This window comes from Protopterus annectens, chromosome 4.part1 (genome assembly GCF_019279795.1).
Source record: "Protopterus annectens isolate FY-2018-M chromosome 4.part1, PAN1.0, whole genome shotgun sequence".
In the NCBI taxonomy this organism is placed as follows: domain Eukaryota; kingdom Metazoa; phylum Chordata; order Ceratodontiformes; family Protopteridae; genus Protopterus; species Protopterus annectens.
The window spans coordinates 458733029-458750658 of NC_056734.1; the positions used below are offsets into that span (position 1 = coordinate 458733029).

A 17630-nucleotide genomic window follows, 5' to 3' on the forward strand; every position below is an offset into this window, starting at 1 on the left:
CTTCCAAAGCAAGAAGCCTCACTTCCTGATACTAGTTTGCATTATATTGCTGGTTTGCATAACACATATGGTACCCCGCTGGTCCAGTAAAATGTAAAGTAGTTACAGAGTACAATGTATTCTTGAATCATTTCTGAAAAGCAGAGTTATGCTTATGACACACACAAATATCGCAGCTGTTATTCATTGAAGTGAATATGGGATTAGGAATCTAGCAGTTTAGATCACAGGATTAAGGCTGTGGGACACCAACAAGTTTTATCTTATAATGATTGTTTGAATTCCTCAAATTTCCAGTTTTGTAACACTGAGCAAATCAAGTAACCAGACAGTGTTCCTGGTCAGACACAAAACCATTCACTTGTACCTAGTGTTTCACTAATGTGCATATTGTTTCTGAAGGATCTATATCATATGAGTGAATCGCAGAAATCACAAACGCTCATAACATTGAACGTATCGGACCTCGGACTTCCTATTGTGGGTGGCTGTGCCCCCCCACCCCCCACTAAATATATACTACAACTCCGAGATCGCACTACAGTGAGGAAAGGGCAAATATCCCATTCTTTACTGTACCGCGATCTCAGAAAAAGCACTTTGAGGTCAGGTACGTTCGATATTATGAGCGTTCGCAGTTTGTGAGATTTGCTCATATGATATAGACCTGTTTTTGAAATGCTTACTATACTTCTGTACTATGTGCTAGTGGGATCTTTATGATTCTCATCCGCAGTCATAGTGGCTGTAATATCCCTTCCTGTAAATTTAAACTGAGGCTTACTGTAAGCAAAACTTTCATTCATAGCAAACAAAATGAAATTCTTTATCTACGTGTACTAAAATATACTAACAAATAAAGTGATAATATGATAGATTAATTTTGAACCGTTCAGAAAATGCATTTTGTTCAAAACCTGTGTTGAGTCATTACTAATCCCATTGAATGCCTTCATAACATAGAACTTCGAGGCTTGTTTTCTCCTTTAATTTTCAGAAGGACAAAGTCTTCTTAACAGCCAGGCTGATATCTCAGAGACATCACTTGATATGGCCCTTGAATTCTCATGATGCATTTTTCTGCATGCTTTGCAACATTCACAGAGAGCTGTCTACTGTAACAATCTAATATGGTGTTTAATCTAGTAAAATCTCATGCAATATGATAAAAATCATAAAAAGCATAATGTTTTCAGTTTAAATTACTCTCCACTAAATTTGAGGATCATGTGCCAGTCCAGCACTTCTGAAAGAACATCGTCTCTTGCAAGTAATGTTAATAATGCATAAACAAATGTAGAAAGTGTTACTGACCCCGAAAGTGAAATATGAGATACTCTGCATTCATGAAACTAACAATACATGTTTTTCTCTATTTACAGATGGATACTATGTTTATATCGAGGGTGATTTCGCCAAGCCAGGGGATGTAGCTCACCTGCTCAGTCCAAGCTGCCCTGCCTATGGGCCTCATTGTTTCCGCTTCTGGTACCACATGTATGGTGTTGCACAGAATATGGCTCTGAAATTGTACTTAGTTCAGAAGGGCGTTCCAGTTCTAATGTGGTCCCAAACTGGCAATCAGGGAAATAAATGGCGTTTAGTAGAAGTTGAACTCCAACTTAGAGGCAGTTTTCAGGTAAGCGAGAACTGAATTTTATTGATCACAGTTTTGTGAACTATCTCACATGGTGTCAGTACTCATCACTGTATCTTTGTCTGATAATAGTCACTTGTTTATAATAGTAATCATAGCTTCTGTTTTGTAATAGATTATCATTGAAGGTGTGAGAGGCAGTGATTACCGCAGTGATGTTGCAGTGGATGATATAACATTTAAAGCTGGATGTTGTGCAGGTACTCAAGTTTTCCTTCATTCTTCTATGTTTTATGTTGCACATACATAGAATAAATATGCTGTTATACAAAACTTTTTTGTTTAACTGAAATGGATTTAACCATTTAGGACCTTTACGTTTAACTAAGTTAAGTTTAGCTTCACATTATATTCTTTTTTTTCAATTTGTTCCTTTCACTTTTTAAAGTAACTACAAACAGATGGATATATTATCAAAAGAACACTCATCAAATGGAAATCCTAGAGTGGTTGATCTATGCCTATTGTTTATTTCTGTGCTCCCCATTTTTATAACCTACTTATACAACAGTTCCTTATTATAAGATTGTTGTAAGTAGCTAGCTGGTTGGACAAGCAGGACATGTGAAAAAAAGCCATGCCGATATAGTATAGAACAAATGATACATGGTAACAACTCACCCATACTCTAATACTAAAAATGAAAACCATTTTTCTACAGAAAAATAGGGAATGCCATAACCTTATAAATCCTGTCAGTGTTCATAACACAGAAAACCTACTAATTTCTCATGTATAGTAATTCTGGTTTGGTTGAAGTGTTGGTATGCTACAGTGTACCAAGTCAGAGGTATAGCTACCAGTACAGCAGAGGTGGGAAATGTCATTCACAAAGGCGTTTTTGCTGCAGTAGAAAGAGAAAAAATATTATTAACCCAAATCCAAACACCGAAAATCAGACTTTTTTCTGTGCTACAATGTAAGGAAAATATTTTTAAAACAAATACAGCACATTTTGCCAAAACTCTAAATAAAACACACATCCTCCCACTGCAGATAATGGAATTTAACAAAGTAGTTTGAAATGTCTGTTAAAGTTCTTTCAAGTGGATGCAAGACCGGTCAGTTAACAGTTCCAGGATTACAATGATAGTGTTGACACTTCAGGAAGAATGCGGGAAAGGGTCAGTCAGCACTTGGATGGAAAACTGGAAGCCTTAAAACATGCAGTTCACATAGTTTATTTTGTTGAACATTTACAAGTACTGCTAAAAAGGTCAGAGGTGGTGGTTTGAGAACACCAATCAGAATAAACCAAGCAAAACAGTGAAAATGAAGCAAGGTTCTAGAAGCTGAACATGACACTTCTTAGTCATACTACTGTCATAATGTTTATATAGAAGTATAAAAAAATGATTTCCTTATATCTGACTTGTATAAAGGGAACTTGATGTGGATTATGTGAAAGAACTGCAAGGTCACCTTAAAGTGGCAGGTCCATTGAGATGCAATCAATATAAACACGGAATGATTCTGATGCATTAAAATAGTCAGGGTTCAAAGATATAATGAAATAACTGAGATACAGTGACAACTGTTATTTATTTATTTATACTTTATGTCAACTGATTTACTCCCACTAGGCCAATGGCTTCTTTTAAGGGGAAGCCTGAGGGGGCATTCATATTGACCAGGAAAAATTTGGTCAGAACACTTGGGAACTTCCCCTAATCTTTGTGCTTCTGGTATTTGTGGTGAGATGTAGAGTGGCTGTGAGATGAACAATGAACACAGAACCTCATAACTTAGGTTATGGAGACCAAATATATGGATTCTGTTAATGGCGAATGTTAATTCACAAGGTGGATTACCCAATTCATAGTTAAAACTTTGTTTGCTGAAGAAAAACCTATTGAAGATAATGTGGCTCTTTGGAGCCAAATTGTTTAAAAACTTGTGCTGTTTTGGTTTGTTTACTGGAAGGAGAAAAATGGAGTGTTACTCAGCAGACCACTGTTCTGTATGCTACAGTAGTTAGATGAGGAGTTGCTTCTGAGTGCACAACTGTTTATAAGCCTTGAGTATTGCCTCTTACTCAAATTTCTACAAAAGTAATGAACCCATTGACAGGTATAATGTTTGGAATAATCTTGTGGTATCATTTGGTGTTAAAAATACTGATATTCAAATGTTTATTCACGTTGGTAAAGACTGTTTCTGTGACTTGACTTTTGAAGTACCATCACCCGCTGAAACTCTTTTACATAAAACAGACTTAAAACAAAACTATCTGCCTTGGTCAGATTATAATATAACTGATCTGAATTTGACTGTAACAAAAAAAATATTCAATTACAATCTTGTATGGTAGATATTGAAAACGAGGATATTAATGTTTATTTTCCAAATCTGTGTTACAAAATACATGCTATTGCTAAAGTTTATAATAGACAACTAATGTTTATTTTTAAAATCTATGTTACAAAATACATGCTATTTCTAAAGTTTATAACAGACAACTTTGGAATGGTGGTTGGGAGGTGAGGGCAATGCTAAAGTGAAGTACTAATATGTTACAACATATTCCTAGTATTGTCTCCATACCTGGAAACTGTCAATATGTTATGTTATGTTATGGTCTGTACTTCTTTCTTCTAGGCTTTCAAATATTAGCTAAAACCTTGTCTTCCCCTGTAGAGCTGGATCAGGGTCAAATGCCGCTCCAAACTGAGTGCTGTACAAGACCCCCCCCACACACACACACACACAGCTGTGTGTAGCCAGGGTCTGTATCATATCTTCGAAAGCTAAAAAGAGCGAATGCTCTTTTATCGACCACTAAAAGCCAAAACCACTAAATATCGAAGACACAGAACAGTGATTTTATTTTTCCAGGGAAAAAAAATCGCTGCTCTGCAAAAAAAAAAAAAAAAAAAAAAAATCCAAACACAAAATAAAGTGGGGGGGGCTTCGCCACCCACCCCCTACTTAATTATACCAACTACGAGATTGTACTACAGTGGAGCAAATGGCAAAGTCCTAAAAACGGCCCAGTAATTTTTTTTCCCTGGAAAAAAATCGGTGTTCTGTGTCTTCAATATTTAGTGGTTTTGGCTTTCAGAGGTTGATGAAAGAGCATTCACTCTTTTTAGCTTTTGAACATATGATATAGACCTTGCAGCCATGCCACTTTCCCATTAGTTGGCTGTCTTTCCCTAGTTACCAGAAAACACTGGTGAACACCTATCAGTATGAATACTATTTTCATCTTTACTTTTACAATGATGACAGAGATTTGGATTTAATTTAAAGCTTTTACAGCAAAAAACTGACAGAATTTGATGAATAAAACAAACTGCTCTCACATTGAAAACAGACAGCATGAGCAACAGTAACTATTTGTTCCTTTAAAACTCAAATTTATTGAAAATGCATGTGGCAGTCCATTAATTTTTAATAGATGTGCAGGGATTCATAGTCAAATAAGATACTGTGAAGTAGGAAATAGGGCCTATTGGAGGGATGCAGGAATTCAAAAGACAAATTTGTAATGAATTTGCTAGCAGCTTTCGACAGCCAGACAGTGTCTTTTTTCAGGCACAGCCCAGGAGCACTGCCTGTTCAAATAATGTAGTCAGACTCACTTTACACAAAAAAGGCTGAGAGAATCAAAACCGCACTACAGGAAGGAGCTTGTCAACAGCTCATAACCTAAAATATAATCAAAGTCTTATAAGTCTTGACAATGATTATTCTTCCAGAATACTAGAACAAAGGGAAAAAAAGTCTTGCCAATAAAAAAAACTGTTGAAACAAAACAACATTAAAGCACAGCTGGCCTTTCCAGCCAAGATAGCAATACTTTTTGCCAATGAGATGAGAACCTTTAATGACTTAGAAGAAGCTTGTATATTCATCAAATAACAACACAGTGTCTATCCCAAATGAAATGGAATGGATGGCTCTTACTCTTAAAAGAATAAAATAAACAAATCCTTGGACTGATGTTAGAAAGAATAAACAAAAAACTGATTCCAAGATAGCTGTCCCAAGAAAATAACTCTTACAACTACATCTCTCAATGTATCAACTGATATGGTACATCACTTGTCATTTTTTTTTATTTAAAAAAACAAAGGAGGGATTCTTAAACAACTGAGAAACATAGTAATGATTTATTCAGAATGTTCAAAGAGTCCAATAAGTCTTCACAAACAAAGATAGGTCAAGATGGATTACTATTTACATTATATATAAGCCAAACAAAGCAATACATAATACAAACATAGTAGTTTCTGTTCCCCTACTTGAACTTAATGAATACTTATCGTGTTCATTTTCAATTAATTTTACTTATGATAATTTAAGTAATTAATTAACTAATTCAACAAGGTACCATTCATCAGAGTTCAGACCCAAATTTAACAAATCAACATATATAAGAGCAGAAACAGTAGAGTGTTTTGAAAACAAAATGCTGTCATGGAGACTAATGCCTTTTTCATTTAAAGTATGATTTAGAAATGTTATGTATATCCTAGTTAAACAATAGTAGCAAGCTCTTAGTACAAATGTCATCATTATTCTGTCTAAATATAGTTAATATCAATTATGGCAGATACCATAGCTACGAGTGCTGTTTGATTAATCCTGATATGGTGTGCGTGGATGCAGCTTTGTCTGGCAGCTAGTATAAATGTCATTATTATTCTGTCTAAACATAGTTAATATCAATTATGGCAGGTATCGTAGCTTCGAGTGCTGTTTGATCAATCCTGATATGGTGTGCATGGATGCAGCTGTGTCTGGCAACTAGTACAAATGTCATTATTATTCTGTCTAAACATAATTAATATCAATTATGGCAGGTATAATAGCTTTGAGTGCTGTTTGATTAAGACTGACATGGTGTATGTGGATGCATCTGTGTCTGGCAGCTGTTATATATTGCCGTTTTCATCTCCAGGAAGCTGTGAGTTGCGGCTTGTGATCAAGGTTTACTAATGCTTATGTATTAGGAAGAGACATTTGGTGTTTTAGCCTGGATCCATGGGAAAGGGGTGGATAGAACTGTGATTTGGGATATTTTGACAGAGAATGGTTTGTTTGTATGTCTGCTGAGTGAGAGGTGGGAGGGATGGAGGAGTGCATTTTCTCTTGTTGTGGCAGCTTGTTGGGAGTTTTTTTCTTTATCTATTTGCTCTCTGTTCTTTTCCTGGCTGCTGCCTTGCTGAAAGGGAGGAAATTTAGGCTTGAAGTTGCAGTGAAGTGAAGCTTTGCTTCAGGTGCATCATGAGCCTCTGGTATGCTGTACGCAGGCATATTAACAGAAACAGATGCTCCCAGATTGCTATGGTAATGGAGACAGAGTGACAATAATGCTTAATGGCTCTGAGAAGCCTCCGAGATGATTCTCGGCAATGACATTTTTGATTTTAAAAAGTATATATATATATATATATATATATATATATATATATATATATATATAAAATAAAAGTGCTGTTTTAAACCACATGTACACATATTGATGGTCTCCCAACACTTTGTTTAGCTCATTAAGTTGAGTCTTGATAAAAAATAATAATAATAAGTGCAATTTTATATTTAAAATGTATTTTGGTCCAAACACATTAAGGACTTACATAAGAGTGGAAGTCTGAGTTATTGTGAAAGACTAAGAGCACTTGGTCTTGTGCAGAACCCTTTGCAGTGGTCTGGAATGTGAGCTTGCTCGGACGTGTTGGGCATATGGGGATAGCTGATTCTAGGGGTGTTTGGAGTTGCCCAGAAGTGCTAGAGAGTCATCAGATTTCCTTTGTGGAAATATCTGTGGGAATGAAAAATGTGCTGAGTGTTTTACTGGCAGAGTGGCCACTACATGGTACAGGCTGGTAAAATGGAACAGGACAAATATTGGTTTGTATATTTTAAGAACAGCCTGGAAATACACCACATGAATGAGTGAATGGTATTCTGACAAAACTGGTGGGCATTGTTGCCCATGCTTGAAGTACTGATATGTGTGTATGTAAGGTTGGAAATATACTTATAACAAATAAGAAACTAGAAGGGTCTCATAATTTAATGTCTATGGACTGTATAAACATGCTTGGAAGGAGCTAATAATAAGAATAAACATTACAGATTGTGGTCTCTCAAATAACTAAGCAACAGCAAAAAAAATAAAACAAAACACACACACACACACACATGCGCGTGCACACACACACACACACACACACACACACACACACACACACACACACACACACACACACACACACACACACACACACACACACACACACACACACACACATACAATAGTTATGTAATCTATAATTTTAGTAAATCTAGACATAACATATATAATCATCATATAAGATGAAGCAGTCTGCTGAATTTAGATATTAAAGACAGGATTTAATAACATGGGCTTGTGCATAATAACAGTACTGTCTTAACTTGTCATAAATAATATACACTACATTGAACATCAAGGGGAAGCATGATGATTTTCTTATATAAGTAAATATGCATAACAGGTCATGTAATTGCTTTAACTTGAATTGTAGTTTTTATAACCCATCTTGACCATATATAATACTTAAGCAGTTACCAAGTTAACTAATGTTTTATACATGACATCAAACTGACAAAGTTGTTCAAGAGAAACAACAGAAGCCTGAACTTGTAATGTCACAGAATATAACAATCATATTCTGAACAAATAGTATTAAATTGACAATAGACAGTATAATAACATGGGCTTGTGAATAATAACAGTACTGTTTTAACTTGTCATAAATGACATACACTATATTGAATTTCAAATGAAAGCATGATGGTTATCTCATATAAGTAAATGTGCATAACAAGTCATACAATTGCTTTAACTTGAATTGTGGTTTTGTAATACAGCTTGACCATACATAATACCTAAGCTGTTACCAAGGTAGCTAATGTTTTATACACATGACACCAAACTGACAAAGTTGTTCAAGGGAAACAATAGAAGCCTGAACTAGGAATGTCACAGAATGTAACAATCACATTCTGAACAAATAGTATTAAATTGACAATAATCACTCAGTTTAACCTTTGCTAATTATACAAAATAGAACGCTGCCATTTAAATCTAAAAACTTTCAGTATATGCCATAAAATGCAATTTATGAATATGGAAAGGGAACTTGTAATCATTAATCACAATAAGTGAATTTGTTGTTTTTCACCTATAATTTCACTGATTTTATAATAAGAAATGACAGCTATGAAAATTCTTATGTGTAGGAAATGGGGGAAAGAGGGATGCACTGATAATTAAAATGTACTAACTTTTATCAATGTTCGCATAAAACAAACTTGATGCTTTAAGTTAGCAATAAACAAAGTGATTACTTAAATGCTGGAAAACAATGAAGTATAACTTCTGATATATCTAGTAAATACATTTTATTATAAGCATTAGGTATGAATATTATTACCCTCTATTTATATTAAGTAATTTGTTTTGAAAGACTTCTTTCAATAAGGGTGAATATGTTAAATAACTGTGTGCTATAATCTTTTACTGAGGTTTTATATATGATACATCCTACTTTACTACTATTGAATTGCTTGCCATCTATCTTTCATGTAAATATTAATTGGTTATACAATAAGTAGACATTTATATTGTATTAGAATTCTGTCTAATCTACAATAGTGCTAATTATGTTCAAAATAATATAAATATTGCTTATTCCTATTACAAATATTCTCCATATGATAATTCAATTAATGGAGGTCAGATGTTCTGAATTGTCAAAGTATGAATGATAATCTGATGGATTTAGGTTTATCCATCAGATTAGGAATGATTTTCATTCCATGGCTAGTGCGGATTTTAGTTTTGTTAACATTTATTAGTTTAAATTTGTTATTTCACAAAAACATTTTTAGTATGCCTGACCAAAACATTACTTTATTGGTAAATACTCAAAGTATAAAACTGATAATTTCCTTTAAAAGCTCAAACATATACTTTATAGTTATCAGAGGAAAATGTTTAATAGTCACAATAAAACAAAAAAATACATAGTCTAAATAACCTAAGATGGATTTAACTTTATTATCTTTAAATACCAATGGCTTAAATAATCCTAACAAGAGATCAAATCTACTGAAATATTTAAAACTGAACAAAGCACAAATTGTCTTCCTTCAAGAAACTCATTTCAAAACAAATGACAATTACAAATGGAATTCTAAGGAATATATGATATTGGCGCTATCCACTTATAAGACAAAGACAAAAAGGTAATTTTATGGAAAACAAATGTGATTAACCCAGAAATCATTTATAAGTATGAAGATAAAGAAGGCCTTATGGCATTAGTAATAGTTAAATATAATAACAGAATATGGACCCTAGCCAATCTCTACTGGCTCCCAGGCATTGGATCAGGAACTGTTAAAAAGCACTTGGATTTTATTTCCAATAATTATAAAGGCAACTTAATATCAGGATGAGAGTTTAACTGTATAGTTGATATTTCTGAAACTACAAATAAAAGACCATTGCATACATCTGCTGTATCAAAAGCTTTAAACAAGTGGGTAGAATAATTTCATCTTGTAGATACTTTCAAATTTAAAGAAGATAAATCTTTTTTTGTTTTCCCATCAAGATCAGACTAGAATAGATAAAATATTTGCTGACCATGACTTACACTGTAAAATCATTATTTTCTCAATCACTCCCTGCTCCTTTTCAGACCACAATTCATTGATGCTAAAACTTCAAAATGGATACAAACCATTAATCTTTAACTCCAGAATTCCAGCATATATAACTACAATTAAAGAGTTCAAACCCTGGTTATTATCGGAATTACAGTTCCTCTTAGATATTAATTACACCACAGAGATAAATAAAATAATGATATGGGACTCATTAAAAGCTTACATATATGGTAAAAACCCTAACTTCGTATAAAAAAAAAACAGAGAATGTGATACCGATGTATTAGATCTACAAACCAAACTTTGTCAGTAAAAGCTGAAAAACATCAAAATCATTTGGAGATGAAGAAGAAAGTAGAAGTATTAAACAATAATTACAATGAAATTCTAACACATAAGACTAGTTTAGCTTTAGAAAAACTAAAAATTAATACTTCGGCCACTTCTCCTAAATATCTACATAATTTATCCACAAGACTCAAAATACAATCAACAGCTAATAACATTAAAAGTATCTTCCATGAAAAGAAAGGGAAAAATGTCTCAGATATAGGTGACATTTTTGATGCCTATAGAAATCACTATATGGGACTGATCCAAAAAGAAAATATACATATCTATCAATTAAATCTAGATGAAAAATGTTCTAATATAAAAAAAATACCAGAAAAATTTAAAACTAGATCTACAAGCACCCATATCCTACAAAGGAATTACAGATACAATAAAACAGGGTAAAAAATAATAAAGCTCCAAGTATAGATGGCATAATTATGGAAATATAAAAACATTTCCTTCAAAGATACTATCCCTCTTCCATAAAACTCTATTAGAAATTCAGTCACAGGCTTTAATACCACCCTCTTGGAGATATTCCTTAATCACACCGATCCTAAAGGAAAACAAATCCCCAAACCTCTGTACCTCATATAGTTTCATAGTTTCATAGTTTAGTACTAGGCTATCTGCCCTGGGGCATTTATAAGCCTAGCCATAGTGATGTGGCTTTTGCCACCCCATGTAATGGAACAAAGGTGTACAGAATAGATTTAGAATACTGTGCCTCTGTCTAGCAGTGACACAGAGATGACCCCCGGGGTAAACAATCTCCCATCCACTCATCAAGATTTCTCTTGAAGAGAGTCAGTGAGGGGCTCTGCCTAACATGAACTGGGATTCTGTTCCAGAGTGTGGGAAGCCTCTGGGTTATGAATCTGTCCCTCCAGCATGTCCTATTCATATTTGTGCTGAGGTTTAAATCTTTAGCACTCGTGGTTCTGATGGATTTGGATTTTTTTGAGGTGGAGCATGTCCATCAATTCCTGATTGGACATGGCCTTGTACGTCAGGCACAGATCACCTCTGAGCAGGGGATATGCTACTGAATAGAGCTGGTGTTTCTTTAGTCTGGCAGCATATGACATATGTTTGAGACCCTTGATCCTCTTGGTGAGGTACTTTTGGGGTCTCTCCAGCTGTTGTAAATGCCGGGTGAGGTACATACCAAATGGGGCATTGTACTCAATCATGGGCCTGATAAGGGAGGAGTATAGGGGTACAATGACCTACTTTGATCTGGATGTGAATCCCTTCATGATAAGGTGGGTAAGGTAGAAAGTCTTTCTAACCACTTTGGCAATGTGGGTATCAAATGAGAGGTCACTATCAACTTGGGTCCCCAGGTCTCTGATTACTTTTTCCGTACTCAGTGGGTTACTGTCTAAGTGATAATTTGTGGGTACTTTGTTTTTCCCAAAGGGGATGACTATAAATTTTTTGGCATTTAGTTTCAGGCCATGACTCCAGCACCAGTTGTCCGTTTCAGTGAGGCCTTTCTGTAGGATGTATGTATCAGCTGGTGTATCTACTACGGTGCCTAGTTTGCAGTCATCTGCGAACTTTGTCAGCCACAACCCTCCCATGTTTGCTTTCACATCTGACAAATAAATGCCGAACAAGAGGGGTCCCAGGACAGAGCCCTGTGGGACACCACTTGTGACTGGCTTTAAGTCTGACATGGCTCCAGCAATTTTGACTTTATATGTTCTGTTCTTTAGCCAGTTTGCAACCCATCTTGTGACATATGGATTTACATTTAAGCTGTTGAGCTTGTCTATGATGCCTGAGTGGGGTATTGTGTCGAAGGCTTTAGCCAAGTCCAGGTAGGCTGTATGGACTGCTTTTCCCTCATCAATGGCTCTAGTGACTGTTTTGAAAAAGTCAGCCAGGTTCAAAAGGCAGGATCTGTCCTTTACAAAGCCGAACTGGGTGGGATCAAGTGTCTGTAGGTCCCCAATGTCTCTGTTTATGAGTTCCATAATGATTCTTTCCATAGCTTTGCAGACCAGGCTGGTTAAGCTTATGGGTCAGTAGTTCCCAGGGTCTGTAGAGGTGCCTTCTTTGTGGAGTGGGACCACTGTTGCTGTACGCCAGTGTTCAGGTACATATCCTGTAGTAAGGCTAAGGTTAAATAGCATTTTTATGTGTGGGTTTAGCTCCTCTTGGAGTTCACGTAGCACGCAACTGGGGATACCGTCAGGTCCCATTGATGCTGTGTTTTTAGCTTTGCTGAGGGCAGCTCTCACCTGGGCATCTGAGATGACAGGGAGGTTACATTCAGCTGGGATAAGTATTTCTTCTTTTGGGGGTGAGGGAGGGGAGAAATTTGCACTGAACCTGTCTGCCAGAATGTTGGCAATATCTGTGGGTTCAGTGTATTTTTTGTCGTTGTGAACTAACTCTGAGCATATCTGAGGGTTTCCGCCCAAGTTTCTAACATAGCTGAAGAAGGCCTTGTGGTTATCTTTAGTGTCCTTAGTGATTTTTCTCTCAAAGTTGGCCTTGGATATTTTTATGACAGAACGTAGCTTTCTACTAGTGCTGATCAGAGATGCCTTCCCTTTATGGGATTTTGCTCTGTCGTGCAATAGCTTTCTTCTTTTGTTATACAATTTGTTTATGGCTGGGGTCCACCAGACAGGATGCCTGCCCTTGGTGGAGAGGGTCTTGGTTTTATTTGGGATTGCATGATCCATGCATTTTTGGAGATGACCATAGAAAGCATTTGTAAAGGATTCAGCATTGTGGGATGTGGTTTCCATTGGCCCAGTGGGCTTAAAGGATACCATCTCAGTTTTAAGAAGTGTAAAGTCGGCTTTTGAGAAGTTTTTCACTGTAGTCTTTTGTGCTGGGGGTGGAGGTGTTATATGTATATCCAGGGTGATTAGTTTGTAGTCAGATCTCACTAGTGAGAGGTATACTTCCGGTGTGGAGCATTTTGTCCCCATGTTTGTGATGATCAGGTCTAGTATATTATCTCCCCTTGTGGGAGAGGTGACTAGCTGTTCCATTGCATTTGAATTTATGAATTCCAGGAACCTTTGGGCTAGGGTGTTAGGGCTAGAATAATGCACCCAGTCTATGTTGGGGTAGTTGAAGTCTCCCAACATGATGGTATTTGGTGAGACATTCATATCCTCCAATGTCTTCAGGAAGGCTGAATGGGGTTCCTGAGATTGGGAGAGTGGTCTGTAACATGCTACCAGTTGTATAGCAGTTTTGCCTACAGTTAGTTGCACCTGGATGGTCTCCAATGCTTCATGTGTTTCCACTAACCTGGAAGTGTGGGTGTCCTGAGTTTTGGGGCCGAAAAGCATGATACAAGGTATAGCCTGGTAGCGCTGGGGTGCTCTCAGAGCCTTGAACCAGGTTTCAGTTACTGCACAGACATCGATGTTCTCCATACTGCGGAGTGCTTCGAGAGCTTGCATCTTGATATTTAGACTTCTGGCGTTGAGCAGCATTACCCTTACTTTTTTACCATTTTATTTTCTAAGGAGGTGGGTTCATCTTTTGAGCCTTGCCTAAAAAAGGCACTATGGGGGTGGCAAGAGCCTTAGCCAATATCTGGAAGCCCAGTGGTGACAGGTGCAAGCCGTCCCTTGCGAAGCAGCGTGGCTTGTCCAGCATGTCATCCCAAGCAGACAGACATTGGATCCCCCTAGAATGACACCAGTAATTGAGCCAATTATTAAAGCTGATCATCTTGTCTTTGTATTGTGGCATCATTCTTGGTGAGGGCAAGATGCTGCTCAGGGTCAGGGTCATACCAGCCTGGGCTACATAATCAGTGAGCTCCTCTATGTCTCTTTTCATGTAGTCCAGGGAGGTACGTCTCAAGTCATTCACCCCGGCATGGACAATGACGGAGTCATATTTGTACGTGCTTTGGAGTGACCTGAGTGCATGTGTTATGTGGCAGATCCTAGCTCCCGATAGGCACCTCACTGTTACCCTCTCCTTGTTCAGCCTGGTATGCGGAACGTCAGTGTGTCTGTCTATAGAGTCACCTATTACTAGTGTATCAGGCATGGTGTTTGTCCTTAAGGGCTGTGATTGTTTGACACACTGATTTATTGAAGTATGTGTTGCATGTGTTATGTTTTGAGGTGGTGGATTTTTGGGTGTCTGCTTTGGGAGCCTCTGTTGTTTTGGTAAGTTTTTTTATTAGAGCCTCTGAGTATGTCTTTGTGTTATGTGTTTGGTTTGCAGTTGTGGTAGGTCTATGTGGGACTGGGTTTGCTGTGTGTGTGGTTACCTTCTCCTCCTGTCTGGTCTGGTCTGGTATGACTATAAGATATTTATGACAATATTAACTAACAGAATGAAAATACCACTATCCAAAACAATAAATAATGATCAACCTAGATTTATATATCATAGACACACACATGAAAATATTAAAAGGATAACTTCTCTTATAGATTATGTTAATAAAAGAAAATAAAGAAACACTCATACTTGGCTGAGATATAGAGAAAGCCTTTGATTCCCTAAATTGGGACTATTTATTCAAAATTCTGGTGTTATTTGAATTTCGTCTTTCCTTTGTTCATCTACTAAAGAATATATATATATATATATATATATATATATATATATATATATATATATATATATATATATATGAATATATATATACACATACACACACACACACACACACAAACACACACACACACACAAATAATTTAGCATATGTTAAATTAGGTCCTTTCACCTCTGAATATATACATATAACAAAGGGTACTAAACAAGGATGTCCCATGTAACCAATTCTATTTGCTTTGGCTATTGAAATTTTGGCAGATTCAATATGTAACAATACAAAGATCAATGGAGTAGATGTTTATAAACAAAATAATTCTAAAGTAATGTTCTTTGCTGATGACATATTATTGACATTATCCAATACAAAAGAGAAATTAGAAGAATTAGATATTTTAATTGACACATTTTACAGGACTTCAAGACTCCATTTCAATAAAGCAAAATCAAAATGTTTATTTTTAAATAAAAAAAGAATTGCAGACAAAGGAGAATCACATTATAGGGAAACAAGAATCTACCTTAAAATATCTAGGAATTGAGTTATGCAAGGATAATAACGAATAATGAATTAGTCTCAAAAAACTACAATAATAACATCAATATAATTAAAATCTCTGGAAAAGTGGAACAAAATAATATTAACATTTGAAGATAGACTACAGTTAATAAAAATGGTTTTAATACCCAAGATTCTATATATAGCTTTGGCACTACAACTGTTACCAGAAAGGAATATACTCAAAGAAATAAACACATGCCTAATAAAAATTTTATGGTCTCCCAAAAGAAACAGAATAGCTTTAATACATCATCTCAGTCAATGGAAACAGGGAGGATTAAACTTTCTTGATATAGAAACATTTATAAAAGCATCAGTATCTAAAACAATCTCAGATTGGATAAGTTCAAATTATTCTGCAAATTGGAAAGAATTACTAACTGTAATATCAAGAAATTAGTTTGATTTTAAAAAAAATTCAAATAACAGAAAAAAACAATTTGCCATGGCATATATTATGTATTAGTATGCAATATAACATAACTAAGCCCACTAAAACTCGCATGATTAATTATTATATTGACTCATTTAGGATAATTATTAATGCAAATATAGATTTAAAAATATGTTTTGATCTTTTAACACCATTCATAGTTACAAAGAGCTAGCCACATAAAATATATATAGAGAAATAATTAATTCCTAGGAACAGAAAGGATTTGTTTGTTGGTTTCAATGTATCAAAGAACTAAAAGTTCTGCATATGCAAACAATAGAAACAACATACAAAATTCCACGGCAAAATTGGTTAACTATGCAAAGCATTCTGATGTATTCACAATATTTATGCAGAAAAATTTGTAATTCTTCTTTTAAAGAAATATCTAAACTTATGAAATACTTATATGAAATCATATATAATGATTATGACATGGGAAATAGTATTTCAAAATTTTGCAAGATATTGATAAATTATAAAACAACACCCAAGTCCTCATATTGGAATTATATAACAAAAGGACACTCATTACAGCTAACTGAAGAAATTAAATCAAATATTTTATTATCAATAAAACGTATATCCTTTACAGAATATTTTTTTTGGAAATGCTTGCACAGAGCATTAACTCCAAATAGAATTATAAAAAATGAATTCTTCCAGAAAGGGAATATGTTGGAGGTGTGAGCAAATACACAATCCAGACTGGAATCACATTTTTTTCAACTGTGTTAAATCTGTGTTATCTAAAGCTCTAGTATTATTAAATGTGTACAAAGGTCCTCATTTGAATGAGCCAAATATGTATCTAATTTGGACAATACTTGCAATCTCAAGGAAGTGTATAACAAGAAGATGGAATACAAATGCAATACCAACTTTGGAAGACTTCTACAGCTTACTGAAGACCACAGCATTGTTGGAAATTAAAATTAAAGAATTAAGGATTCATCCTAAGCCATTTATTAACAATCCATGGAAAAATGTCTTACCATAGTTTGCGCTATATGTGTCACTCATTTCCAATTTGCTGAAAGAGGTTTTCGATCTCGTAATATAGACCCATATAAAACTAATACAAAAATGTTAGCCAGATTTTATTGTCTTGGTACAGAGAATGAAAACAATTCTGTGCTCTTCGTATAGAATGTCAAAAAATACATTGCATCCTGGATTTAAAAATCCGTTTATATGTAATACCTTTTAAATATAATACCTATTACAAAGGTCCATATTTCATAAAATTGTGGGTATTTTTTGTCAAATTAGTGGCGAATCTTTAAAAACTAAAGTTAAAAAATAATGACAGACATTTGAGTTTTAGACTTCATATCCTTCAGAACATACATGCTAATGCAAAACCTGTTATTTTATCAATTTTCTAAGTTTGTAAGAGCAGTATTTAAAAATTGTCC

The 17630-nt window shown here is 35.2% G+C and overlaps 1 protein-coding gene across 1 annotated transcript in view; it reads left to right on the forward strand.

Annotated features, from left to right (window-relative positions):
- Positions 1-17630, forward strand: part of LOC122801223 (IgGFc-binding protein-like) — a 691109-nt gene that overhangs the window by 176157 nt on the left and 497322 nt on the right. Inside the window, exons 18-19 of the mRNA XM_044070776.1 lie at positions 1383-1639; positions 1773-1857. Coding sequence (XP_043926711.1) covers positions 1383-1639; positions 1773-1857 — 342 coding nt within the window. The remainder of the gene's footprint in view (positions 1-1382; positions 1640-1772; positions 1858-17630) is intronic.